This window comes from Euwallacea similis, chromosome 20 (genome assembly GCF_039881205.1).
Source record: "Euwallacea similis isolate ESF13 chromosome 20, ESF131.1, whole genome shotgun sequence".
Taxonomy (NCBI): Eukaryota; Metazoa; Arthropoda; class Insecta; order Coleoptera; family Curculionidae; genus Euwallacea; species Euwallacea similis.
Window position 1 is genome coordinate 2,820,055 of NC_089628.1, and position 27,376 is coordinate 2,847,430.

The following is a 27,376-nucleotide window of genomic DNA, read 5'->3' on the forward strand; positions in this document are numbered from 1 at the left end:
ACTCTCCACACATGTTATAAGCTCAGACTGTTATTTATTCAGCTATAAGCTTGCTTAACGTCCAATATAAGTATAAGTTACTTCCAATTGTAACCACAATTAATTATTTATTACAGTATTAGCTTAAACAATTATTTTATAATTAGCTTGTGCACAAGAAATTTTTCTTTAAATTAATATTTTTATCAATAATTTTCGTATTTCATTCATCTTTACCATCACAATAAGCAAAGGCACGTTAAGTCAGCAAAATCCCTCACTGTCATTCATCAAAAACAGGTCTGTGAAGCTAGAAAACGACTACGTTGATCAAATTTCTTTGGACTGACCTAAACACCTACAGCCTCAGCTATGTCGATCCAATCCAAAGCTTTCAAAAATGGATCATTTTTGCTTGGAATTTTGCTCCAATTCCAATAGGTGACTTCCTGAAACTTGTTGGTAACATAGAACTTCCTTTCATCTTTTTCTCGACAAGGTTTAATGCTCTCATGTAGCACGAAGCCCACATAACCTTTGGGGATCTCGATTTTGCTACCTTTTAAGGGATACCCCCGGAACGAGGCAGATAACACTGAAGCACAACATTTAACAGAGGTAATGTACGGAATTAGGGCTGGGATGGGCCTTGAGGGAATAAGGAGAGTGACAAAGAGAGAATACATAGGAAGGTTCTTACCATTATTTTCTCCGGTCTTTACGTTTGATTCGAAGTAGGACGATACGGGGGCATCGCAATCGGCGTGGATTTTGGAGGGAATACTGTGTACTTTGCAGTTTTTTAAATTAAGATTGAAGTTGTTTTTCCCGCTCTGTATGTGGATCGCCATGTTTTCTATGCTTTATTACCGGTAACCTTCTGGCCCGACAGGTTGGCAACTGGGAATTGGCAACGCTGCCTGGTGGTAAACAATAGAATAAGATGGCCACTTTTTTGCGATACAGGGAATTTTTTACATGTTCCATTTTTTGCGACATCATTTGTTTATGTATAAACTGCATTTATAAACAGTGGAATATTTTCTAGTCTAATTCTGGAATAATGAAAATGCAAAGAAAAACGTAAGCGAAAACCTAACATCGCTTAAATTACCATATAATTTACAATGGAAAAATATCCACAAAAATAAATAGTTGTATTGCTTTGCTCGTCTAAATTATTGATTTTATTGTGATATTTAAACCCCCTATTAAAATAATCTCCGTCAATCGTCGTATTGTTCTTTTAATTTATACTCTTCCTTTCTTTTTCAATCTATCCGAGGACTACTGTTTCTTCAGCCAGCCAAGCATAAATGGCGTCACAGACAAACAATCTTTTATTTTACTTCATATTACAAAAGTCAATATGAACTAGAACACTCTTTCACAGTGTTGCCAATCGAAATAAGCAGACAACTTGTCGTAAATGTCTTTGTCCTTTCTAACAAGTGAAGAAATATCCGTTTACATTTATGCTGACATTGACGTTGTCACCATATCATCACTATTATTTGTTTATTTTTGAGCCTGCTTGTTTTTATAAATAATTCTATAATTAATCAATTAATAGATCTTGCATACCTTGCCATTCAACAATGGAAAACCTAAATGACAGTGAAATACTGCATGGTGGCAGCGAATACAGTAGCCACATGTCGCTAACCGAAAGTGCGGAAGCTACCGCAAGACGCCGCAGGTGAGTACCTCAAAAATCTATCTAGCCTAACGTCGTTTTGACCAGAGTGCTATGTCCATTTGTAGCTCCAATCGCTCCATTAAACGCCGCAAATTCGATGATGAATTAGTAGAGTACAGCCTTGGCATGCCAGGAGTGTCGAACATAAAGGTAATCTTCACTATAAAAGGTCTCTATGTCTGCAAAACTTATTTTTTAGAGTGGTCGAGCCAGGACCCAACCTTACCAATATCAAGTAGATTTTGCTCCTCTTGACTCTCCATCGACACCAATTCAACAAGCAGTACCATTGGTTCACTCAGTAGAGACAAAAAGGAAAAGTATCTCCAAATCAGTTCCTAGCCTGTCAAAAGGCAAGAAGAAGAGTACTCCAAAGAGCCACTTGACTACCAAAGATTTGGGCCGTTGGAAACCCATGGATGATTTAGCCTTAATCATTGGTAAGTTTTGTGGATGTAAGAAAGAGTTTGTTTATATTGGTCTGCTTGCAGGTATTCAGCAAACTAACGACTTGAAAACTGTTCACTTGGGGACGAAATTTTCATGTCGATTCACCCTCCAAGAGTTGCAGTCTCGTTGGTATGCCTTGCTTTATGATCAAACTGTGTCCAGGGTGGCAGTATCAGCTATGAGGAACCTACATCCTGATATGATAGCCACTGTGCAGGATAAAGCCTTGTGGAGTCAGGAAGAGGAAAAAATCTTAAACACCATTAAATCCGTAGGTAAATCTAAGGATCTTTATGTGAAGATTTAATTATTTTCTTGAAGCAGAATACAAACCCCACTTTGGAGACATTCTCAGAATTGCTCTCAAAACATGCAGACATTTTTTACAATGGCAGAACTGCCAATTCTCTGTTCTACCACTGGCAAAGCCTGAGAATGTACCATTTATTGCCTGATCAAGTTATCAGCCCCATTGCAAGTGCAGGAAGACCCATTATGAGTTTTAATGATGCTGAAGAGCTAATTCAAGACTCAGAATTAACAGAGCCTCAAGATGAAGCTTTAGATAAAGAGTTGAGGTATGGATTTGTCTTGATATTCTAAACTTGAATTATGGAGCGTTTTTTAGGCTTCAACATCGCAAAAACATAAAAGAAATTCGCCAGTTGGAAAATGAAGTGGGTAGATGGAATGTGCTAGTAGACAGCATTACTGGGTCATGTCCTGGAGAATTAGACAGGCAAACGTTAGGCGTTTTAAGAGGCCGCATGGTGAGATATTTGATGAGATCTCGAGAGATATCAATTGGGAGGGCTGGGAAGGGGCATAATGTGGACATTGATTTATCTCTTGAAGGGCCTGCTCATAAGATCTCTAGACGACAGGCAACATTGCGGTATGCCCTTTAATTATTATGTTTGAGTAACAAGAACTTATTATTAAAAACATTTAGGCTCAGAAATACTGGGGAATTCTACTTATCTGCAGAAGGAAAGAGGCCAATTTTTGTTGACAGCAAACCAATTTTTGCAGGCAGTAAAGTAAGGTTGTATGATAATGCAGTAGTGGAAATTGCCTGTTTAAGATTCATTTTTTCAATTAATCATGACTTAATCAGAGCCATTCATAATGAGAGTGTTAGATACAATCTACCTCCTTAATAAGGCGTTTTTATTCATGTTTGGAAGGGCTTAGTTTAGATCTTTGTGTATTTTATTGAAAAAAAAATCTATTTTATTTGTTTTTTCATTCCACTTCTTTATTTACAAAATTAAACCTAAATCCATTGTCAGACCTGGGAAATGTCACAATTTTTGTAGTAGTTCCTGGCAAATTTTCAGCTTTCATTGTGTCCCCTCCTACTGTAGAAGATGAAGGGGGAAAGCTAAATTTAAAATCTCCACTGCCTGAAAGTGCCTTTCTTAAGAACTGAGACTTATCACTTGCTCCTCCAGTGCTCATCTTTATGGATATTTCTATAGGAAAACATAAAAAAACTATTCAAACCTTAGAGGCATACAAAACTTACTCTTTGCCTTCTTTTCATCTTCCAGCATTTTGCTTCTATAGTCCCCAAAAGACAACCTCATAACCTGCCGCTTTTTGACCATGGGTGCCTCATTACTCATCAATGTGTTAAGTGCCTTTGTATGTTCCTGAACTAATTCCAGGTCAAGAAAACTTTGTTAAATGTCCAAAAATGTATTACCATGTTTGCTTGGTAGTTTGCCAGTATTTAAGGCGGATTGCAGCTGTTTTATGCACCAGTAAAGCTCACTTTGGAACTGCTCTTCTTGTTCTGCACTCAATCCAGTTGCATAGTTCACTAAATTTGTGCTAGGCTGCACAGTATGTGAAGTGGAATTTGCTATTTGAGGGATGGGAAGTTTTGAAGGAGTCACTTTGGCTTTACCAGTGACTTTGTGGAGTTTGGCCTTGGGAGGCGGCATTTTGTCTAATAAATTTGAGTTCCCTTTTTTGCAGTTCTAAACTTTTAAAATTAATTTTTTGGCCAAACTTCAATATGTTAGGTTATGGTTGGGCGTGGGGACGTTACAAGAACTTAAATTGGAAATGTGGCAACAAGACTCGAAGATGTCGTTTGTCGGCGCCATTTTTAAGTCTTTAATTTTATTATTTTTCATTGAGCTCTGTTATGTAGCAAATGAGGCGTCACTTTTCTTTTTTCCTATTTTCCTTAATGTTGTCTGAATTTAATTGTACACTTTCATCTAAAATTCCTAACCAATGGCCAAACGTAAATCCAAACACTGTTTCATATATTTCACAGCGTTAGATATCAAGCTTAACTAAATATAATACTGAATATAACACCATGCATTACAAAGTAATTTACGACAGTAAAAACCTCCTTGATAATACTTAATTCCCTGTTGTTTGCGAGCAAACACACATTAATGTAACATGAACATACTATATGCATATTAACGAATATCTGCTCCATTCTAATACACTATAAAATATAATTAGAGTGGCAATGTTAATTTCCATTACTATGACTTACTTAGGACACAAAGGAAAGACCTTATCAAATAATTTAGTTTTCATAACTATTTCTTATCATCGTCTACAGGTTCGGTCTGACAGCAGCAGCTGCACTCTCCTCCACAGCTCCCTGCTGCCCGCCATCACCGTAAATCTGCTGATTTTCTTCCGCTCCTCCATAATACTGTTCTTGTCCATACTGTTCAATATCCTCCCCATAAGCGTGACCATACTCCTGGCCCGTGTCATACTGACCTTCATACTGCTGATTAGGATCGTATTGCACGTTCGGATCGCACGGATACGGCTCAATATTCGCATATTGCTGATCCGGATCCATTACATATTGCTGCTGATCGTATTGCTGTAAGTACTGTTCCCCGCCTTCATATTGTTCGGGGACAGGATTTTTTATTGTGACGTCAGGTTCGTTTTTGGGAGACTGCTGACCCGCAGGAGAGAGATTAAGGGAGAGTTTTTCCTGGCTGGGTTGTCTAGAGGATGTGCGGCTTTGGCTTCTTTGTTTTAAAGAGGAGCGGCTCTCGGAGCGACGTACTTGAGGAGTAGTGGAGGCTTGTGGCGAGGGGAGATGTCTCTGAGTGATTGTTGAGGGTTGTTCTTCATCTGTTGAGACAGTCTTATTCTTAGTGCGATCGAAACGAAGTACATTTTCTATACCTACTTCTACTATAACTTCTACATAGAGTGACTTATAGACTCTAAAATAATACGTGCAATAAACAACAGTTTTCTGCTTTATTATCCTACCTTTTGAATTAATCTTAGAGTATTGCACTTGAGCGAACTTATTGTTTAACTGACCTAGGCTAGTTTGTAGTTCCCGTATTTCCTCCCTACAAACAGACAGAAACTGTATTAAAACTACTCAAATGAGGGCCGTTCGCAGTGAGCTTCCATCGCAAACAGCCCTTCAAAAATACCTCTATAAGGGAAAAGCCCACTCCCCCTGCATCTGCATTCAAGAGCTTCAAGAAGTTCCAAAGGTTTTCTAATCTAGACATAAGCTCGATATTTTTAGCTTGCAGCTTTGCCCTTTCGGCTCTAAAGTTAAATAACAATTTCGTATGTAACTCACAGTGCGAGATAACGATAATAATAATTATGATTTGTATCTGGTGTTGTGTAAACTAAAATTAGGGAATTTTATATTTGGCGGATTGAAAATGCAATGTTTTTTTTTCTTTTTCATAGCAAAAATGGATTGAAATTAATTATTCTTGATATCTGACGGATACATGAATTGTAGCACGAATATATGAAAAACTTATTATTGACATTATGGTGAATTCAACTTATCATGTAAATTATTGTAGTGCGTACTTTTACTTATGTGGTGCAGTTCGGACTGACCTTACGGGATTTTGGGACTACTTTAACGTTAATGTCGATTTTAATCGGTTCCTTGCGTTTGGTGGATTGGACAGTCAGCGAATCGGACGCGCTTTTTGCGGACTTTACGGCGGCTGAGGGCTGATGGTCCGACCCTACCAAACACAAGGATTTTAAGAAACAAAAAATGAACTCGAGAATTATTACTAAAACTATGAAAAAATTAGCAAATCTATAGAAATATCTTACTTATGTCTGTGGCTAGAATCTTCGAGTTTCCGTGTAAGAGCATGGCACTCGGTTGACAATTTGTTCATGAGTTGATTTTGGGAGCGGATCATATTCTCTAGCTCGACTACTGTAGCCACTGCAACAATAGCACAGATTAAGAAGTTTTAATCATTAAAAATAATTGGTGACGGCTCCCAAATCAACTCATGTCAAAGGAATGTTATTCGATTTTGGGCTAGACAAATCTTGCTCACATAAAGTTAATTCTGCGTGCAAAGTCTGTCTGGAAGTAATGTCGAGAATGTCTCAAATCTCACTCACCGTGCTTATTTTCCATGTCCTTAATCATGGAAGACAGCTCCTTGTCCCTGCCATCTTTTTTGGGTGTAGGAGGCGGCAGGGCCATAATTTCTCCCGATCTCGGAGTGACCGATTTGGCCCTTTCTTCGGTTAAGGCTGCGTTTATATTTATCTGGACATGAAATGAGAAAATATGAATTAAATGTTTATTTTTAAGGAAACCGCAAGCTCCTACCTCTTTCTCCAACGAAGCAATCTGCTCGTTCAACCGAATATTCTCCCGTCTACTATGTATTAAATCAGCATCAGCCCTATCCATCCTTTGCCTCAAAGACTGCATTTCCGCCTGCAGACGCGTAATCTCCTGTTTGTATTGCCTCTCACTCCTCTCATTTGCCATGTTCAGGGTGGATATTTGCTGTTCCAGGGCGCCTTTTTCGGCCCCGGTAGTCCCAATATCGGACTGCAGTGTCACTAAAACAAACAAAAAGTTTCACCACTAACCCTAATGTTGTAGAATATTGTAAGTCATACGTATTTTATTCTGCATCTCCTTCTTGAGCTCGTCAATAAGAGCCTGCTTTTGCGCGCATTCTCTCCTTAGATCAGAGTTCTCCCTCCTCTGTTTATCTAGCTCCAATTGCAGCTTGTTAGTGGTCTCCCATTGAACCCCAACTTCCGTTGTTAGTTGTTCAATTTGTTGAGTGTAGCGTCGCTCTACTGCAGATCTTTCATCTGCTATTCTACGGTTCTGTCAAGAGCGTAAGCAACCACAAAATATATCATAAAGAACATATATAGTACATCACACATTAGTGTGTATAGTGTATAGACATTAGTGATATGAAAGGGTGTATGTTTCTGCGCATCTATATTTGTAGTATATAAAGAACAAAGTAAACATAGTGGGGATCAGTTGTCGTACTGCAAGTCGGCAATATTACAGAACTCGTCCATAGCGATGTATATACGAAAACAGACAGTTCTTCATATCACTAGTATCGTTAGATGTACTGTATATGTACCTGATCAGAAATGGCATCGCGAAGCTTCAAATGCTGCCTTTCTAGCTCGTCTTTCAGACGTCGAATTTCCAACTCAGCAGTATTTTTTTCGTACTGAGCTTGCTCGGCGATTTCCAGGCTTTTTTTGACCTGGTCACAAGTGTCTGTTTCCTTGTCTCTTAACGTCGACAATGCCGATTGGAGACCTTTTAGTTTGGACAGCAATTCTTCTTTTTCACTATTCAGTGTATTATTTTAAACTCAAAACTGACTATAACCGGCAAAGTGAAAATAATTGATAACAAAGAGAGTTATTCTTAATTTTGGGTCAACGCTATCTTGACATATGGTGAATGTGACTTTTCTGTAAATTTTTTGAGCATACCATGTGTTGAGAAAAATTACATTTTCCTTGACACATGGTGAATACTGAGGCTCTGTCATTTTTAATTAATACCTGTTAAGAATAAGATTGTTCTTAACAATTAGTAAAGACTTAGGTTGCCTTATTTCTTATTTTCAAACCAATCTTCCTTGATGCATGACGAATTCTCATACCTATTGCAAGAATCTAGCTGCTTCTTGAAGCTCTCATAACTACTTCCTTCCAAATAAGAACCATCTGCCAGCTTTTTCCTCAAAGAATCGTTGTCTTCTTGAGACTTTTTCAGATCGATTTTGGCTTGCGTTAGTTGAGCTTCCAGTTCCGATATTCTCGACTCGAAGACAATTGACGGACCTTCGACTATTCGAGTTATTTTCTTTGACTTCTTGGGCGACTTTGGGGCCTGCAAGAACACACTGCAATACGAGCGATTTTAGCACAGTTAAATTACAGTTTTATCGGAGAGGAATTCCAGCTCCGTTTCAGTCTCGGTTTCAGTTTCTAAATGGTCAAAAACGGATTTGATTAATTTAGATTTTTGCCTTTGGTGCAGATTTTCATTTTCGCTGATGACTTCCTTAACTTTCGACAACAAGGAGGACAACTCATCCTAAAATTCCCTTTAGTAAAACCGCATAATTTACAAGACCAAACAACATGCCTTGCAAAATCTGGACTCTTTCTCCAGTTGCTCGATATAATCCTCTTGACGCTCAATAAAGGATATAAATTCTGGAGGAGCCGATGATGAGGGAGCAACAGGATCCACTTTCTGCTGCTCACTGGACAAACTTAACTTAACCCATAGCATTATCCCTCATACGAGGTATACTTACTGAGACTTGCCTACAACACCATCACTTTGCAAGACTCCAATATTGCTCTTTAAAGGCGGATAATAATACTTTCTAGGAGTGATGGGGTTGTAGCTGAAATTGTAATAAGTCCTTCCCATTTTTGAGTTTCTGCTGCCTGCGCTTATCATGGACTGATTGTCTGTGTCTTCTCCAGCGCTGTCCAATTCGCGAAAGGGCCTTGCTGACGGGTACATTCTAATAAAATAAGTAGTAATCGTAGTAAATATCGCAAATTTTAGGTGCAATATACCTCCTTAACGGGGTGTAGCTCTCAGCCATGAGTATCCTGAGTCTGCTTACTGCTTCCCGATAAGCTGTATCTGCATAGTCAGGTTTCCTCCTAAACTCCATTTTCGGAGAATTAGTTGAGGTTTTCCTGCAAAAATAAAGTGCCTTCAGGGCAGCTTTACGACTAATGAACAGGTGCCAAGACAAGTGCTTTTTACCCCCGCTCACATAAATGCGCTGACCAATATGCTAATTACGACATAATGATTTTTACATCACCGTGTTATGTCCAGTTGTGTTTGTATTTACCTCCACAGGAGTGATTTCCCGGAAGATCGATAGCCCCATGATGAGTCACCATCATACTTTAAATTGCGTTTCTTGAAATATTTAAATAATTTAATGTTGATTATTAATTCTTTTCAATCGGTAGGCGCACTAATGATCTGACTGCATGCAATGCGTGCATATTTTGTGAAGAAGTTTGGTCGATAATGGGCTACGAGATTTTGAAAATCATTATTGAGACCTCATGTTGCCATAGCCAGTAAGAACAAGTTCATAATGAGACATCGGAGCTGTAAAAAATAACCTACAGGGGTCAAATGCGCACTTAACACTTGCAAAGGTTTTATTCACCATTTCATCAAGAATAATTAATTTAGACTTTTAGTACATTTTTGTAGGTACTTACTTTGATTTTCTCCTTTTCTCATTGGAAAGCGCAGATAATGGCCTATTCGAATAAAAAGATTTTAAAGCCCCCAACTTCGGTCGCACCAAATAGCTGGTACTGGGCCTCTGCTTTTTGCTACTACTAGCGTTCCCCCCAGAAGTATACATGACTTTCTAGATCTCGTGGAATGTAACTGAAATGCTGTCGCACTATTACTGGGGCTGCCTGCAGACTTCCAGGGCTTTTATAAGTTTGTTAATCCCCATTTAGAGTTAGTAGAAAGGAAAATATATTTTTGGAAGACACGCTAAGCACCGCCTAGCACTGCGCTCTTCAAAGTCGGTTGATGCGTGATTTCGCGATAGATTCCCCGGTCGTTTACCTATCTGCGTTTAAGGGAATTTATACAGGGTGTAAAAAGATTAGGGTTTAGTTCTAGGGCTTATTTTATACAGTTGATAAGAGTTGCAGTTAAGTGCTTAACAGTTAATGTAATAAAAACTTGAGAATTAATTTAAATGTGGCTTTAGTAGTCCGAGTACATTGCGCAGAAACACGGAACATCATTTTCTCCCTCTCCTACTTGTTGCATTTCACGGGAAATTGGAAAACAAATCTCCACAACTACCGTCTGAGATTGATTTACGTGCATTTTCTTTCCCATTGAAGTGAGGTTAGAAATAACGTCAAAGTCGACATTTGGCGGGAAATTTTCATGAACAAGGAAAATACATGACGAAAATAAACATCTTATACTATCAAAGTAACGTCCATTTTCACAAATCTTTGCGTTTCGGTGCCACGAAATGAGTCTGTTGGAAGATCCGGAAGTAAAGAAAACCTACGACAAATGCAAATATATCGTTAAAGTATGGGAGCACCAATTCACCAAAAATCACAAACGACCTCCGTCCAAGGTAAAAATGCCTATTTTGTAGCTATATAGAAGTCAGGAGCCACCTGATCTCTTGCATGTTTTTGAAAGTAATAAATTAGTTCTACAAAAAACTTTCCATCTAACACTTTCCAGCTAGATATCAGAGAAGCCCCTTTCGAAGTGCGTCATGCCTACCGCAGATATTTCAAACTAAAAACTGCAGCTCTGGAGGAGAGTTTTATGGATGTAGAAGGACTGGAAGACGACGACATTGTATCAACGGACTATCAAGGCACTATCATAGAACCAGATACATTATCACAACTACACCTTTCAAATGACAACTTCACTGAAGAAGTCCCAGATGAAGCAAGTAGGTGTAATGCTGATACTTTTCCATTAGTGCACCTTTGTTCAGACAATCAGGCAACTGACGAGGTTTGGGGGAGTCATTTAAATAAACAGAACACAGACTCTGAGAATGCTGAAACTAAGGAGAAGGGACCTTCAAAACCTGTTTTGTCGATTAGCAAGAAACTATTTTGTGGATCAAAGTTTACTAAACACAAAAGAAATCCTCGTAAATCACTGTCTTTAATGCAAAAAAAGAATACTGACAGTGGGTTTGAAAACTCATCTTCTGTGTCTCACTCCAGTAGGTCTTTATGCACTTTTAACTCTGAGGATGTTATTGAATGCTTACAAAAGGAAAAGCTGGACTTTCCAAGTAAATCACCTGACTCAATTGGACAAATCTTTTCTCAGCCCTTACCTCTGAATATAGTCGATAGTGTCTCCCATCAAAAGCACACTTTAAGGAAGGTGGATACTGGATGGCTTCAGAGAGTGACTGAAAATACTGGCGTGCCATTGGAAGGCCTTCCTCCCATTGGAAGCTCTTCACATAAAATAACTCAGATGCCTATAGAAAGTATAGAAACAAAATTGGACTATAATAGTGATGACATTATAAGTGGCTCAGATGAAGAGAATGATGCCTTAAAAAGCAGTCAACCTTTGCACATAGCCAAGAAATTTAGAATTAGCATTCATAAACCATTCAGCCAACCACCTAAAGATGACTTAGTAACTGATTTATCTAGTGTAGGTATAAAAGAAAACATCACCATCAATATAGCTGAAAACATCACAATAGAAGCTTTACCCAAGTTAGTTGAGGAGAAAGAGGTGACTGGTAAAGCAAAAAAGAAGCAAGCCCCAAAGAAGACTGTCAAGAAAGTGAAGGTCAAAAAATCATCAAAAACTGAGACAATGGAGGACTCCCCATCATTACGAAGATCTTCCAGAAAGAACAAAGTAAAAGCCAGTTTTCAGGAGCTCTCCAGTGGTGAGGAGGACCCATTTGCCTCTGACAATGATTCTAGGGATCCAGAGTTCGTTCCAAAAGAAGAGAATAGCCATTTGAAGAGATTTGATGTGTTGGAGCATAAATGTGATAAGGAATTTACAGAAGCTAAAAAGAACACTAGGGAAAAGAAGAAACAAAGCGGCGCTGCCGCTAGTTCTGGAAAAAAAAAGAAAACAGCAAAGAGAGATGTTGTAACACATGAGAAGAAAAACCAAGAAGAACACTATGAGTTAGAATACAATGTGAAGCCTCGAATTGTAGCCTCAAGGTATAGCAGCATCAGGAGCATACTCAAACAGAAGCTAAAGGACCCAAAAGACGACAGTTCCAAAACAAACAAAACTGCCCTTATTAAAGACAAGCAGCAGCAAGCAAAAGACAAACTGGAACAAAAAATGGCCTTGGGCAACTTAAATGAAAACTTTGTAACTATAAATCTCAGGAAAAAGGTGTTTGTCAGAGGCAAGAAAGGCCATAACTTCTCTAAGTACAAAAAATCTCTGTGGAAGAGCAAGAAGAAGGCTCTCTATGGACCGGACATGGACATGGGAGGCTGCGATGGTGGTAAATTGGTATGTTTCAATTGCGGTCAAGAAGGTCATTTTGCTCAAAAATGTAAAGCTGCTAAAGGGGACGTATTGCTGCCCCTAGCAGTTGAGGAGGAGGAGGAGTGTAGTTTACCTTCACTGGAGGAGGCGACAAAAATGGCTACAGAAAGCAGTTTGTTTGTGAGGAAACCAGTACTTCAATTCAAAGAGGATGAAGAAAATGGGGAAGATGAATGGGTTAATGATGTTGATGAGGATTTGCTGCTAGCAGAAATTGACAAGTTAGAGGAACACGTTAAAAGACTGGATGTTCAAGAGTATATCGATAATATCAAAGTTGTGAAGCCTTATTACGCCCCTAAAGAGGATGGGAGCGTTTTAAACACTCCCCAAGAAGTACTTGAAGCTTTGGAGAAATTTGGTCACAAGTCTTTCAGACGGGGACAAGAGATGGCCGTAATGCGGATCCTTTCCGGGAAGTCCACTTTAGTAACCCTAAGCACTGGCTCTGGTAAAAGCTTGTGCTACCAATTGCCGGCTTATTTATATTCTCAAAGAGAGCCCTGCATTTCATTGGTGATATCCCCCCTAGTATCTCTTATGGAAGACCAGGTCACTGGAATTCCTAATTTTCTGAAAGCAGCTTGTTTGCATACAAATCAAACGGAGGCTCATAGGAAGAAGATCATAGAGGCAATTGCTCTGGGTGAATTGAATGTGCTATTGATATCGCCCGAGGCGATTGTTGCAGGCGAAAAACGGTCAGGTGAGGCAAATTGGAATATTTATTGCAGTTATTGACCCCTTCCAGGGGTACCACTTCCTCTGGACTTCTACCATTTCCAACTCTTTCTGACACATTCTGATATTCAACTTTCAGGTTTTGGAGCCCTATTCCGCAAACTGCCTCCAATAGCCTTCGCCTGCATAGACGAAGCTCACTGCGTCTCACAATGGTCCCATAATTTCAGGCCTAGTTACCTGCTGATTTGCAGGGTACTGAGGGAACGTCTAGGGGTGCAAACTATATTAGGTTTAACTGCGACCGCCACTAGAGCCACGTGCGAGAGCATCATCGAGTCCTTGAAAATCCCTGACGGGCTGAATGGCAGGTTATGGCACCCCTAAATAACTTTGGTTGATAGTTATTTTACCTAGGAATAATTACCGACACTCCCTTGCCCGACAATCTACACATGACAGTCTCGAAAGACGCAAACAGGGACAGGGCTTTGCTAAATTTGTTGCTTTCTCCCAGATTTAAAGACTGCAGAAGCATCATAGTTTACTGCACCAGGCGGGACGAATGCGAGAGAATCGCCGCATTTTTAAGGACTAGTTTGAAGAATGAAAGTGCAATAGAAGAATCGAGCAGCAAGGTGAGAAGGTATTTTTTAATGAAGGAGGAAATCTGAAAAATTTTGTTTTAGAAACGAAAAAGACTGAATCTGCAGGCGGAGCCTTATCATGCAGGTTTATCGGCCTCTCGAAGACGAACCGTGCAGAAAGCTTTCATGTCAGGGGAGTTGAGGGTTGTGGTGGCCACAGTGGCCTTCGGTATGTGCTGATTTTGATACTAGCTCATATTAAGTACGAATGCATTATGGTTAAGTCGCGTGGTCAATATCAACAGATAGAGACTGGGTGTGCTTTTTGTTATTCAATGCATTTGTCGTCTGCCAAATTGTCAAGAAATCGGTAATACCTAATATACCAAATCTACTGCTTTTATGGGTAAATAATTTAGGCCTATATTTATCTCTTTAACAGGTATGGGAATAAATAAGTCTGATATAAGAGCTGTGATACATTTTAACATGCCTAATAGCTTCGAGAGTTACGTCCAGGAAGTAGGTAGGGCCGGCAGGGACGGCCTTCCGGCTCAATGCCACGTTTTCTTAGATTCTCAGGTATTTTTCTATGTTTCTAAAAAACAGTACTAAAATTGTCTATACTAACAGAACAGAGACGAAAATGAGCTGCGGAGACATATTCACGCAAACTCTATAGATCGCCACGTGATCCGCAAACTCTTACAAAAAATATTTATTCCGTGTTCTTGCAAGGAAATCTGCCCGAAACATGAAGTAGCTTTTTCCATCGAGCAAACTGTTCGGACTCTGGACATCACCGAGGAAAACATTTCCACTTTGCTGTGTTACTTGGAGTTGCATGAAAACAAATATATCGGTGCGTTATACATGTACCAAGTTAAAGCAACGCTTCTAGTTAAAATTTAGAGCTCCTGAACCCCGCCTACACGACCTGCAAAGTGGTCTCTTATGGCGGGCCTATTCAGATTCGTAAAGCCGCAAAGAGCTGTCCTCCACTAGCCATGGCCCTTGCATTGTATCCTCAAAAAGAGGATAATATCATCGAGTTTCCTGTAATCGATGTGGCTAGTGCCATGGGATGGGAGAGCGGCATCTGCAAGCACCAATTAAAGAATCTCGAATGGACTTCCAGTAACTAAATCAATTACTCAACGATTATACGAAATTACACAATTTTTCAAACAGTCAATAATCAACCAAAACGCTCAAATTTAAGCGTGCAATTCTCGGAATTAGGATTCCGACTGCTGGCCCCAGGGAACCTGTCCGATGAGCAGTTAGACGAGGCGTTGGACACTTTACACAACATAGTGCTAAATCAGGAGGGCAAAGCCCTGAAACAGCTACATGCAGTCTCAAAGGTATTGCAGCAAGCCTCGGAAAAAAGTTACGTGTCATGCCTAGAAATTAACGAAGAAAAGGGCGGAATGCTGCTCAAGACGGAGATTAGGGATTACTTTAATTCGGCAGATCCTTTGGCTGATATAGGTAGGGGACGGGGGAACCCGTCAACGATGAATTTGAGAGACATTCTTTTTCAGAAATCAAACCGCGAAGCATAACCAACGAAGAGCAACTAGTTGGCGACATTAAAACGATGGTGTGTATGTACAGAGACAATCAATTTACCGGTAGGGCTTTAGCTCGACTTTTCCACGGGATTCAAAGCCCCAACTACCCGGCGGTGATTTGGGGCCGAAGCAAGTTGTGGAGAAGTCATTTAAACGAAGATTTTCACGAGATCTGTCGCATAGCTACGAGGGAGATTATCAAGTTAAGATAAGTTTATTCGTGTATATTGAAAGATTTTATTGGTATTGTTTATTTTATGTTAAATATATTGAAAACAGACACACACACACGCGCGCTCGCGCACCCCAACTTGTTTGTGATCCTTTTTATTGGAACAATATAATGAACAATTTCACCGAAACTAACACTCATATATCTAATTAGATTAAGCTATTTATGCAAATGTATCACATGTTGATTTCACACGAGAGTAACATACTTTTAAATTAAGCCACAACCCTCCTCAACGACTCCTGCATAAAGTACCTCTTATTTTTCCTTATGTTCTGAATTTCCCCAATCTTTTTGCATTCCTCCTCCATTCTGCACTCGGAGCAAAACTCCTTCAGGATCATGTGCAGCGGGCTTTTATAGTAAATCATGTCGTGACTGTTCAGTTTGGCGTTTTTTATGTGACACCACTTGTGCAGGATGATATCCAAAATTGGGATTAGCGTTCCCAATATGGGGGTAAAGAGAATGAAGGTGGGAAGAAGGAAGACTATAGCTGTCATGAATTCTATGCGACTGGAGGAGCTTTTGGTGTTGGGGTTTCCTACTACAGCAGTCACATGGGTTGAGTATCTAGAGAGAAAAGAATAATAATAAATGTAGGATGCATTAGGCAGATATCTGGTGTGTTTACTGTAGAATAATTATGACGTTAAAAGTATCGTATAAATTTCCATAAACAGGCCTCAAATTTGACCACTAGGGATGTTGTCGCTTTCTTGTCGATCTCGGTACTCACCTGCTAACTTTAAAGAGATTGGGCATCTTCAAACTCTCACATATCCTGTTCAGTGTGTAATATTGCTTTTCTCCAGTTTCCTGGTCTAGGTAATAAGTTATGTATTCCTCCTCTCCCGTCTCTGCATCTTTGGATACTTGCAACTTATAGTTGACTTCGCCCGTTTCTTTGTCCATTGCGCGAGCTGTAGAGGGAATTTGATGGTCAATCGATTGACTGAGTCGAGCAAATCAAAAGTGCAACTACTGGTTGAAAGCCACAAAATGTTTATCCCGAGTGCTGATAACGCACGAGTTGTATTTGCATTTCACAACTTTAGATAAGTTAATTTAAATGGGCGATAATGTTGTTTTATTGGTATTAAGGTGTCTGCAACAACTAGAGGTAAAAAAGCAGTTCTTGGAGAGTGAATGAATCACTCTACCCAGAACAGATAATTACCAACAATATCATTATAACGGCAGCCATTTTATGGTTCAAGCTAGCAATCACGTAAACATACTTACCTTGTTGGCACTATCTTTGCAACAAAAATAGGCAACAAGTGAGTTTATCAGCTGATTTTTTTTCAAACAGTCATCTCCCTTCTGCACTATTTACTCACATGTTCCATGCAATAAAACGCGATTGATCTGATGACCGGTGGAACCAACCAAAACGGGTTTAGCACACACGTATTTTCCGGTTTTAATTAGCACTTGACCGATGGTTTCAACGGCGGACTAGAATATACAACTATTTGGCCTCAGAATGCCGTATTGTATGCAAGTTCAAAGGTTCACAATAGGCGACGAAACTTATAATTTCGAGCAATCGAAAACATCACCAAATCATTATGTTGCTTACATCGCCATGCGATGATTACGGTCATTTGAAAGTGAATTAATGCTTATATCAGGAAGTTACAAAAAAAGGACATTGTTGTTTTAGGCGGCAGCAGATATTTATGAAAGCATAAGTGATGGTACCATATAAGAGCAATAAATTTATTTGGGATCCTTTGTATATTATTACCATTGAACCTCCAACACTTAATTCTTCTCTATCTCATTAATTCGCCCCCATTTCAACCGAGATTTGCGTATTTCCAGCTTAAGCCAAGTAGGCACATCTTTTCCAATGTAATTAGCATTTGGATATGGATGCGGTGCAAGTGGTGCCTTAAATGGATGCACCTTCTTCAGCTTCCTCAACAAAAATTCTTTGTTGATTTGCTTGGGGTCTCGATATTTGTCCATGTACAAGTTAAATGGCCTTCTCTTCGGAAACCATTCTTGGGGGCGGATGTATGGGGCAGGAAAGTCGTATTCAAATATTGGTTCTTTCATATCTAGAAAAATTAATTTGGTGCCAGGGGTGGGGAGCATGCAAAGTTGAAGACAAACCTAGAACCTCATGGTAAAACTGCTTCACACTGGGGCTCCAGTCGGACTGAAATAAGGCCAGTCCTGCTGGGGTGATATCATCTTGCAGGGACTGATAAAAGTCATAGGTTTTGAACGTTCTATCTGATAAATTATGACATGGACCTGACTTTTTATATTTGGAGAAATCGAGCTTTTTATTCTGCTTGTACAAAATGAATATGTGACGATGATAACCAGTGCCTTTAGGAGGGAATGGTTGAAGGTAGTTTACTATTACTTCCCCTTTATCTACCTTATTCCCAGGAATATTAGCTCTAAAATTCAAGCCAAATAACAACAACTCTCTTTATGGCCAATGAAACTTACACAAACCAATGAACATATTCTTTATCATTATCCTGAAGGTGCCCATCTGGATTTGTTAAAATTAAAGTCCATAAGCTACTGTCATCACTCTCAAAAGTCAATTCAGGTTTCAGTGCTGCATCCTCAGGTTTAAGAATATTCCCATAGTACACGGGACATTTAACATCGTCTTTAACATAAAATATCTCTAAAGGCACTTGGGGATTGAAGTAGGCATCCCCAAACAGATGCTCAAATACCCCATAATGATCAGCTATTTGCCTGATGTGTTGGGGACCAATGGTCTTAAGCCACTCAGCTTTGCATTTCTCCAAATCAATGAATACTGTACAGTGAATGATTTTTTAGAAACTTTAGAAGCACTGCATAAAATGACTTACAATTACGATTTCGAGCAAGTCTTTCAAGCTCTGAGTCTCTGAGGCTCTTCATGTGCTCACGACGCTGATTTAATAGAGTTTTTTTTGGGATTTGAGGAGGTGGTAGACCTATGTCAACTTTGTAGTGGAGAGATGGGTCCTTGTAGTTAATTTCTAGAAAAATATTGAGTTTTAAGGGATTGAAGTGACTTTTTGCTGTTTAAAATAATTTTAAACATTAGTTTTAATTCAGATTGTTTTAAGTTAGGACAACACATAAATACCCTCTAATCTCTGTTGCAGAGTTCTTGCCACTCCGGGGGGCTTTCCCCTCAAATGGTGTCCATGTCGCACAAAGAGTGCTAAACTCGAGCTGCTATGTTGGTTTAAACTTGGAGTGAGCAGTTTCAATAAGACGTTAGACATTTTTAAATATTCCGGTATTTGTATTAATTCGTCGGTTTTTATTAATTATAATTCAAATTCATAATAAAATTGCAAATTTATTCTGTAATAATTATTTATTTTTAAACAATTTGAGGTTATTTTTTGTTGATGCCCCAAGTTATTATAAAGGCTTAAGTGGCCCATCACCGATCTGTGATCAGGCTGTTTTTTTCTAATACGTGAAAAAGGAGCGAGATAGACCTACATCAAAATGCTATAAAAAATGTCACTGGTGACATGTCACCCGGAAATTAGTTAACCTCAAACCCTGCATCACTTCGTTTCCGTCACAGATTTCCATGCACCCAACAATTTTTTAGTTTTTCCCAAACATATTTCAAAAAAACTCGCACCAGCAACACCATGGTAAGACCTACATCACATGCACTTAAGGCACACTATTAAGCCTCTTTTTCCCCCTACCTAAGAAACCCTTAATATTGCAAGGGCATGAGCGCTCCATAACGCAAATCAAATACAGCCGAGAAGGGGATCTCCTGTTTTCCTCTTCCAAAGACGGCAAACCCAATGTGTGGTACTCCCTCAATGGAGAGCGATTGGGGACGTTCGTCGGTCATCAAGGAGTTGTGTGGTGCATTGATGTTGATTGGACCACCACAAAGTTTATGTCGGGAGCTGGTGATAATACCTTCAAAGTTTGGGACTGTGAGACTGGCAAAGAAACAGGCCACATAGAAACAAGTTCGTCAGTGAGGGCGTGTATGTTTAGTTACTCGGCCAATATGGCTGTGTATGCCACTGACAGGGCTATGAAGCAGCCTTGTGAGCTTTTCATCATTGATGTTAGGACTATTGACAGCAGCTTTCAGCATCAAAAACCAATTTTAAGGATACCCATTACAGCTGATGATTCAAGGGTGTCTTCTTTGTTGTGGGACAACTTAGATGAGACTGTCATTACTGGGCATGAAAATGGGGAAATTTCCCAGTGGGACCTTAAGGCAAGGATTTTTATTTCAATATTTTGTACTAATAATCAAATAAACTATTTAGACTGGCAAGAAAATCAACAGCGTTAAGGAGCATGACAATTTGATTAATGATATGCAATGGAACAAAGATGCTACTATGTTTATCACTGCCTCCAAAGATCACACTGCCAGGCTCTTTGATGCTGAGACTCTAATGTTACTGAAAACCTACAAAACTGAGAGGCCAGTTAATTCTGCTGCCATCAGCCCCATTTTAGAGCATGTGGTATTAGGTAAGAAATGTGAGTTATGGAAAATGTTAATAGTCAATCAACACATGATCTAGGTGGAGGGCAAGAAGCCATGGAGGTGACAACCACCAGCTCTAGGGCTGGAAAGTTTGACTCCCGCTTCTTCCACTTGGTGTTTGAGGAGGAATTTGGGAGGGTGAAGGGCCACTTTGGTCCAATCAACAGTGTGGCTTTTCATCCCGATGGAAAGTCCTATGCTTCAGGAGGAGAGGATGGTTATGTTAGGATTCACAATTTTGACTCTTCATATTTTGAATACAACTTTGATTATTGAGTAACATTATGTTTACTAAAAATATTAACATTCTTAAAGGAAAATTTTGTAAGTGTTGTGAATCCAAAATAAATAGATTTAAAAGAAGCAATAAATCTTATTACTACACAAACAGCCTTTTAGACAAAGTGCCCCCTTCTGCTGTGTCTAGTAACTTCCTTTTTAGTGATGGTTTTTCAATATCCATGACTTTTCTAATGTTTTGTGGAAGGGGCAATTTTGTACCCATCGTAGGAGCAGGTTTATTGCTAAAGAAAGGCATTTTCAAGCATCCTGTGCAAGTTTTTCTGGCAATAGGATTCAGTACCAGCATGCTTTCTATCAAATTCAGCAAGTCATCTCCAGCTGCAGTAAATATTGACTTTATCGGTATTAAGGGGAAAGTTTTAAATTCTATATAATCACAAAGGGTCTTAACCCCAGGCCAGTTCTCCTCAGTGGGGTTTCCAAAAACACTAAATATTTTTGTAAGCTGATCAAGGTCAGATTCTCCAGGAAACAGAGGCACTCGCAACAAAAGCTCTGCCAAAATGCATCCCACAGCCCAAATATCTATACAAGTTCCATACTGCTTGGCACCAAAAAGCAGTTCTGGTGCTCGATACCATCTTGTAACAACTTGATGGGTGTTAATTCGATTGGGAGACCCAAACATCTTAGCCAGACCAAAATCACCAATTTTCAACACTCCTCTGGAGTCCACAAGCAAGTTATTTGGCTTCAGATCTCGATGCAAAATCCAATTTAAATGCAGATATTCCAGCCCTTTGAGGGTTTGCAATACATATGACTTTATATTGGCAGTGGTAAGAATAATTGTATTGTCTTTTATTATCACTTCCAAATCGATGTCCATAAAATCAAACACTAGGGAAACGTTAGACATGTGTCCGAAGATATCTAAAAGCCCTATGAGATTCTCATGGTCCAGTTCTTGCAACAATTTGATTTCTCTCAGTGCGGTCCTATTAATGCCGTCCTGAGCTTCCTCTCTAGTGCCTAATTTTATCTTTTTCACTGCAACGATTCGATCGGTTTCCACGTCTCGGGCTTTGTACACAGTGGCAAACTGGCCCTCGCCCAGGAATTCGATTTTTTCATATCGATTTTGCTTGTTTGTCATCTTAGTTACAAATTTAATAAATTAGGAAAATGAGAAAAACAATTAATAAAATTATGTATAGAAACATAACTTCCGAGCTTGTTTATTATATGTAGTCGCTCTCATTCATTGGACGTGAAGGTTTTCGTGAAGGGATCTAGAATAGATTGATCCCTGTCAGCTGATTTTCAACCAATCGGATTGATCTGCGATGATTGCCAACCAATCCGAGAGATTGAAGATCAGCTGATAGAGATTAATCCGTTCTAAATTTGTTTCCGAAAACCTCTACGTGGTGCTCCATCTGTCTGACACGATATATCCGGAGAATAAACAAACCTGTTGACGTTATGGCGGCAAATATTTTTGAATTAAATTTAACAAGAAATTTGAATATTGTGAGATGCCGGTGTGTCTCTCGTTTGGAGGACTCTTTTCAAGTAGTGCTCAGAGGCACAGTCTAGTAAATTTAGGTATGACTTATAGTATGACTCCAAGGAGGATAATATAAACCGGGTTCTGTACATTTTGGCGAAGGTAACTTGTTGAAGTTTGGAAGTGCACTATAAAAGACACCTAATTTGATAACTATGGGCACCAACTAACCTGACTTAAAAAAGAGGAACCACTTGGGGTTACAAATGGATCCCCTTGATGAGTTCTATAACGTGCATTGGGCCGGTTGCTTTACCTGTTTTAGTTTTAGTTAGACACATGAAGTGACTTTAATACTGATTTTCGTGATTTTGATCGTGGTTTCTCTTAACGAAACCCGGCTAAATAAATCCTGGCGTTTTACGAATCCAATCGATGGTGGGTCACCTCAGGGGGGTACCGAAGTTTTTTCGATACTTTCTGAGACAAACACTAAAAGACCAAATGGCGAAAGCGCAAAAGAGGCCCTCGTCGAATCATGATTCCCTCTTCGCATTATCATGATCAGGACTCACTGGATTTATCGATAGGAGAGGAAATGTCGAAACACGTGTTCACCTCGATGATCGAGAAAAGTGAGACTTAAACTTGAAAGAAATAAACAAATCCCGAGGTTTAGGGGTGTTAAAAAAATCCTGGACACTGGCAGAGTTTTGTACTAACAGCAAATTGGCCTCGACCGGGATCCTCTTTAAAATTAGATCACGGAGAAGAGAACGTTGCCTAACACATATACAGATAGCTTCACCTTTATATTTAAAATTACCAATCCCCGGATGGCCCGAGCACCAGATAAGACACCCACGCTATTTGTGATTTCCGGGTAAGCGCTCTTAAGCCCTGGCCAATTCCACGTCATGGCCTGGGCAATATCTGATCATCATTAACATGAAGTTGCTCCAACTTTTTGCGTTATTTTCAGTAAGTTGTCAGTGGCAGACGATACTGGAGGAAAAAATGGTCCAAACAGCCTAAATCCGAAAAGTGCGGCGGCCAGATTCAGGAAAAACTGTGACACGAATGCGTAAAATACCTTTTACGATAATCGGTATTGCGAGTGCATATAGATTGGCCAACAATGCACATAAAGTGTCAGTTTACCCGTTCTTCCTTTAATAAATGCCTTCAAGGGGTGTGTAATAGAAATGCGCGTGGGGCACGTGCTTATAAAAAAAAAGCAGGGGCGGCGCTATTCAAGGGAAATGTTCATCAAACAGCTCTATAATTACCGCTATTAATGCCAATTTTATGCGGGTAAACTAATGGAGAAGCAGCGCAACGTTTCGTACCTTATAAAAAAACAAGAATTTGTTGTGATAGGAAAGGAGGAGTAAATTTCATAACAACTTCCATGCAGTTTCATGCAACTTCGAGCGTCCTCAGTCCCGACGATTGCAGTATTGTATCTGCAAATTTTTTTCTATATAAACCCGAAGAATAAATGTCTAAATCCGGCTATGCTGAAACAGTATTGATCGCGGCGACGTTATAAGGGTGATTCCATCCCCCTCGAGCCAAACAGTGCCCGTTCGGACGTACTGGCGCGTCACTCGTCGCAACGCTTTCTCTCGGATATGTCGTGACTCTCGTACCGTTCAACCATCACTATGTCGTCGATATCAGCCCAAGGGGTGGTGGAACGAGCCTCAGCGGAGTTGTCCAAACGTATCAATGGTCTGGGCCTCAGAAGCAGCAAACACCACTCGTCCAAGGGCAGCGTTATGGAACGGGTGACCAACGTCTTCTGCGGCGGAAGCAGCGCTGCCGTGACCGCTCCAGAAAAGCCATCAAGGTTGTTGCCGTCCAGGGGTCACCCGAAAGCCAATAATGCACCCCCCAGCACACCTCCCGTGAGGAAGGCGAAGGCCTCACCTGTGCACCTAACGTGGGAACAGCTGATGCTGGACGAAAAGTTCTTGTCCAAGTTCTTTCTGTTCTTCAGTCCTAGTGAGAGGTGCGTTTTGTCTCAAGTGTGCGCTCGGTGGCGGGACATTTTATACAGATCGCCACGATATTGGACAGGGTTGATACCGGCGTTACAGTGCCGGGAACTGAGGGGGTTTCAAGTGAACGAGAGGGCCAGATTGTACTCTTCATTGCTGAGGAGAGGGTTCCACAGCTTGTGCCTCATCGGGGCCACCAATGAGGACGCCATGGATTTGATTAATGCGTTTCCTCTGGCTTCGAAACATATGCACACGCTGAAGCTAAGGTGCTCTAGCATAGGGGATCACGGCCTGGAGTCTCTGATGGATCATCTCCAGGTGAATTTGCCGATTTATTTAGTTGATAAACTTTTGATTTAGCCGCGAGCGGGGCCAAAGCCGGCCAGGAGAGCATCGAACATAAATCTCTTCTCTGGCAAGGTTTCAAGAGATTTAACGATTTTCCGCAAACATTTCGAAATGTCCTTTGACCGTTCTCTCGGAAATATATGCTTGAGAAGATAATAGGGCGAAATTCCGTGACCTGAATGCTGAATCGGAAAAAGAAATGATGGTAGAAAAGCTACCGAGGAGACGTTTGTATCATCCTTGTCGAGTGCTCGGCAAAGAGCCTCTACCGAAAATAAAACTAAATTAATCCTGACAAGGGGTTAACATCGATTCCTGATATTTCTAAACCCGCTTCGAGGCAATTTTCAAGGTTAATCAAACGATTTACACACGAAACATGAGGTTTAAAATTGTGCGAGTGGAAGCAGACAAGACGCTAACGGAGAAGCTCAAATCTTGGGATCGAGTTTTGGGAGATGCAACCTCCGACCGGAAACTCTCCGCTCCAGATTTCCCTTTCGAACCAGGTCCGCAATCGGTCCCCCCTTAATCGAAAAAAATCGCGTCCACCGTTTAGAAACAACGCCGCCACATTTAACTAATCCTCTTTGATCTCTGAGAAAACATTATTCCGCAGCTCCGCTTTCGATGGGGGCAAATTACCCGGCTCTTCATCCCCCCAATCGTTCGGAACTCCATTTGATGTTCTGGTTATGTTCAATGCCCCTCTTTTGCCGCAGGCCCTGTACGAACTGGAACTGGCAGGCTGTAACGAGATAACGGAACAAGGGCTTTGGCAATGCCTGCACCCTCGGATAGTTTCCCTCACCCTTACCGATTGCATAAACGTCGCCGATGAAGCCGTCGGGGCCGTGGCTCAACTTCTTCCCGCACTGTACGAATTCCAATTGCAAGCGTACCATGTCACCGACCAGGCATTGGGGTACTTCTCGCCGAAACAAGGGAGCTCTTTGGGGGTGCTGCGGCTGCACTCCTGCTGGGAGATCACCAATCACGGGGTGGTCAACATCGGTGGGCGCCATTCATCTGATTCGCCGACGATTAAAATTATTGCGGTTTATTTTTGTTTTAGTTCACTCCCTGCCCAATCTGACGGTTCTGAGCTTGTCGGGCTGCAGCAAGATAACCGACGATGGGGTAGAACTGATAGCGGAGAACCTGCAAAAGCTCCGCTCTCTGGACTTATCGTGGTGTCCCCGCATAACCGACGCTGCCTTGGAATATATCGCCTGCGACCTCAATCAACTAGAAGACCTCACTCTGGATAGGCAAGTGGGAGTCCTCGTATAAGGGCAGATAACGATAAGGGGGTTTGTAGGTGTGTTCACGTGACTGACATAGGAATAGGATACATTTCCACGATGCTATCGCTGCAGGCTTTATACCTGCGATGGTGCTCGCAAATAAGGGATTTTGGGCTGCAACATTTGTGCGGAATGAGGAATTTGCAGATACTGTCGCTTGCCGGTGAGTTTGTGGATGTTTCGGCCGGTCTCCATGGGCGTTCAGCATCGCCAAGAAGTCTCGCCTTCGGGACCCGGTTTTTTCGTGAAAATCGCAGCCGAACTCCCCGCATTTGTAAAGTTCCATCCACGAATTTTTCAATTTCGAAAACCGGAGATTTTAAAAAATCGAGAAGCTCGAGCGACACATGCGAGCCCCAGCACCGGCCTAAGGTGGGGCGAGGTTAGGCTGCGGTCAAGGGCGGCGGATTTTAATGGCCGGCGAGGCTTTTTGAGGGGAAGGGGACGGGGATAAAAAATTTCGCTATGGCACCAGACGTGCTCAAGCCGGCCCTGGCAAGGCCATTGCATTAAGTGCCACATGGAAGCATCGAGTATGCTTAAGTCGGGTTCGTTAAATTCCTGGCCGCTCTGCCACCGAAATGTATTACCATAGAAACGAGAATAGTATTCACGTTGAACATGTCGCGTCCTAACAACTTCTCAAACACCTAATTTCTTCATTATATCTCCATGATTCTCCATAAAACTCAAAAGAACGCATAAAAACACCATCTCTACAAACGTATTTTAAAAAATGGAAAATCTGTCATCAAAAACGCTCTTCAACTTGTTTTTCATTGATCGCAGTGTGTGTAGGCACTCCAACACGCGTGTGGTGTGTTGCCTACTCTTATAGCCTTAACTAACCGGCCTTAAAAGCACTTCACAAAAATCTCTTTTTAGGTTGCCCCCTCCTGACCTCGAACGGTCTTTCCAGCCTAATCCAGTTGCGACACATGCGCGAGCTTGAACTGACTAATTGCCCAGGAGCGTCGAGAGAACTGTTCGACTATCTCAAAGAACACCTTCCCCGATGCCTCGTTATAGAATAAATTAAATGTGATTGAACGTAGAATTCAAAGTAGCGATCGCTTCTTGGATTCTATTAGTGACCAGCCTTCACCAATTCCTATTCGTGTAGCATTAATACGTAGAGTAAACCAACTGCGACACGGGCTGCTGGTGCAATTGACAATTATTATTTAAGGGCTTTGGAAGGTTGACGACAGACGCTTAATACTAGATATTACGACTTATCTCGAGAATCGGCGAAATCGCTCATAAAAAACCGTGCAATTGTGTATGTTTACTGGTACTATAAGTGTGTAATTTATCCCTGCTGAGCATGGCCCTACCTTTTGATCAAGGGCGGTCATGAAACCAAAATTTGTTAGGTGCAATAAGTGTAACTTAGCTCTCTTATTAATCACACGATTCCAGATAGTTTTTACCTTATAATTCATCATATCATTAACGACTCTGCCTGATTTTCTTTTGTATTATGGAATTACTGACGTGATTGTAAATAGGTGTTACTTGGCCAATAAAATAGATATTTTATAGATCTTCCCGCTTTAATCAATATCTCAAACGCCACAAATCCGTTGGTTTGACACATAATGAAATTACCGGAAACATACTGACGTAAAGGTGATTCTCCACAGTTTCCCTTGACCATCCAATGAAATGTGAATGTTTACGTAACGTCTCTCAACCGACCAATCACCTAGCCATGACGTCAGACACAGGAGTATCGAAGCTGAAGAAAATCAATTAGCATTTATACCTTTATTTTTTATCCTTATTTATTAGCGTTGCACGAACGAAGATAGTAGCTAAATGTCAAATGTCCGTTAAAAACTAGAA

At 40.6% G+C, this 27,376-nt stretch overlaps 10 protein-coding genes across 10 annotated transcripts; 4 read left to right on the forward strand and 6 right to left on the reverse strand.

Moving 5' to 3' along the window:
- Positions 1 to 87: 87 nt before the first annotated feature.
- Positions 88 to 854, reverse strand: LOC136415390 (ribonuclease H2 subunit C). The gene is made up of 3 exons (XM_066399947.1): positions 680 to 854; positions 342 to 574; positions 88 to 289 (listed from the first exon to the last, which is right to left on the reverse strand). The coding sequence occupies exons 1-3, from the start codon at positions 828 to 830 to the stop codon at positions 263 to 265; spliced, it is 411 nt and encodes a 136-aa protein (XP_066256044.1). The 5' UTR covers positions 831 to 854; the 3' UTR covers positions 88 to 262.
- A 629-nt stretch (positions 855 to 1,483) lies between these two features.
- Rcd5 (microspherule protein Rcd5) lies at positions 1,484 to 3,373 on the forward strand. The gene is made up of 7 exons (XM_066400135.1): positions 1,484 to 1,678; positions 1,744 to 1,828; positions 1,878 to 2,118; positions 2,170 to 2,399; positions 2,453 to 2,706; positions 2,757 to 3,023; positions 3,081 to 3,373. Exons 1-7 carry the CDS (start codon positions 1,578 to 1,580, stop codon positions 3,286 to 3,288), a joined length of 1,386 nt encoding a protein of 461 aa, XP_066256232.1. The 5' UTR covers positions 1,484 to 1,577; the 3' UTR covers positions 3,289 to 3,373.
- On the reverse strand, positions 3,366 to 4,129 carry LOC136415530 (UPF0488 protein CG14286). The gene is made up of 3 exons (XM_066400136.1): positions 3,837 to 4,129; positions 3,657 to 3,788; positions 3,366 to 3,603 (listed from the first exon to the last, which is right to left on the reverse strand). Exons 1-3 carry the CDS (start codon positions 4,075 to 4,077, stop codon positions 3,374 to 3,376), a joined length of 603 nt encoding a protein of 200 aa, XP_066256233.1. The 5' UTR covers positions 4,078 to 4,129; the 3' UTR covers positions 3,366 to 3,373.
- A 372-nt stretch (positions 4,130 to 4,501) lies between these two features.
- On the reverse strand, positions 4,502 to 9,983 carry LOC136415622 (serologically defined colon cancer antigen 8 homolog). The gene is made up of 14 exons (XM_066400287.1): positions 9,898 to 9,983; positions 9,683 to 9,837; positions 9,011 to 9,136; positions 8,740 to 8,955; positions 8,565 to 8,685; positions 8,355 to 8,513; positions 8,077 to 8,306; positions 7,540 to 7,756; positions 7,049 to 7,265; positions 6,750 to 6,988; positions 6,536 to 6,686; positions 6,233 to 6,350; positions 5,402 to 5,487; positions 4,502 to 5,257 (listed from the first exon to the last, which is right to left on the reverse strand). The coding sequence occupies exons 1-14, from the start codon at positions 9,928 to 9,930 to the stop codon at positions 4,716 to 4,718; spliced, it is 2,610 nt and encodes an 869-aa protein (XP_066256384.1). The 5' UTR covers positions 9,931 to 9,983; the 3' UTR covers positions 4,502 to 4,715.
- Positions 9,984 to 10,339: 356 nt separating this feature from the next.
- RecQ4 (RecQ4 helicase) lies at positions 10,340 to 15,649 on the forward strand. Its single transcript, XM_066399899.1, has 10 exons — positions 10,340 to 10,581; positions 10,695 to 13,224; positions 13,339 to 13,566; positions 13,617 to 13,837; positions 13,889 to 14,015; positions 14,229 to 14,368; positions 14,420 to 14,648; positions 14,699 to 14,923; positions 14,978 to 15,280; positions 15,334 to 15,649. The coding sequence occupies exons 1-10, from the start codon at positions 10,471 to 10,473 to the stop codon at positions 15,573 to 15,575; spliced, it is 4,356 nt and encodes a 1,451-aa protein (XP_066255996.1). The 5' UTR covers positions 10,340 to 10,470; the 3' UTR covers positions 15,576 to 15,649.
- A 25-nt stretch (positions 15,650 to 15,674) lies between these two features.
- LOC136415350 (uncharacterized) lies at positions 15,675 to 16,996 on the reverse strand. The gene is made up of 3 exons (XM_066399898.1): positions 16,841 to 16,996; positions 16,335 to 16,518; positions 15,675 to 16,168 (listed from the first exon to the last, which is right to left on the reverse strand). Exons 2-3 carry the CDS (start codon positions 16,508 to 16,510, stop codon positions 15,811 to 15,813), a joined length of 534 nt encoding a protein of 177 aa, XP_066255995.1. The 5' UTR covers positions 16,511 to 16,518; positions 16,841 to 16,996; the 3' UTR covers positions 15,675 to 15,810.
- Positions 16,997 to 17,302: 306 nt separating this feature from the next.
- Positions 17,303 to 18,922, reverse strand: mRpL38 (mitochondrial ribosomal protein L38). Its single transcript, XM_066399889.1, has 5 exons — positions 18,711 to 18,922; positions 18,448 to 18,600; positions 18,068 to 18,392; positions 17,720 to 18,015; positions 17,303 to 17,664 (listed from the first exon to the last, which is right to left on the reverse strand). Exons 1-5 carry the CDS (start codon positions 18,850 to 18,852, stop codon positions 17,366 to 17,368), a joined length of 1,215 nt encoding a protein of 404 aa, XP_066255986.1. The 5' UTR covers positions 18,853 to 18,922; the 3' UTR covers positions 17,303 to 17,365.
- A 198-nt stretch (positions 18,923 to 19,120) lies between these two features.
- eIF3i (eukaryotic translation initiation factor 3 subunit i) lies at positions 19,121 to 20,390 on the forward strand. Its single transcript, XM_066400023.1, has 4 exons — positions 19,121 to 19,239; positions 19,302 to 19,835; positions 19,888 to 20,098; positions 20,152 to 20,390. Exons 1-4 carry the CDS (start codon positions 19,237 to 19,239, stop codon positions 20,388 to 20,390), a joined length of 987 nt encoding a protein of 328 aa, XP_066256120.1. The 5' UTR covers positions 19,121 to 19,236.
- Positions 20,366 to 21,581, reverse strand: Cdk7 (Cyclin-dependent kinase 7). Its single transcript, XM_066400022.1, has one exon. The coding sequence runs from the start codon at positions 21,511 to 21,513 to the stop codon at positions 20,494 to 20,496; it is 1,020 nt and encodes a 339-aa protein (XP_066256119.1). The 5' UTR covers positions 21,514 to 21,581; the 3' UTR covers positions 20,366 to 20,493.
- Positions 21,582 to 23,239: 1,658 nt separating this feature from the next.
- On the forward strand, positions 23,240 to 27,074 carry LOC136415341 (F-box/LRR-repeat protein 16). Its single transcript, XM_066399886.1, has 5 exons — positions 23,240 to 24,191; positions 24,944 to 25,235; positions 25,297 to 25,492; positions 25,543 to 25,691; positions 26,414 to 27,074. Exons 1-5 carry the CDS (start codon positions 23,535 to 23,537, stop codon positions 26,560 to 26,562), a joined length of 1,443 nt encoding a protein of 480 aa, XP_066255983.1. The 5' UTR covers positions 23,240 to 23,534; the 3' UTR covers positions 26,563 to 27,074.
- The last annotated feature ends 302 nt before the right edge of the window (positions 27,075 to 27,376 follow it).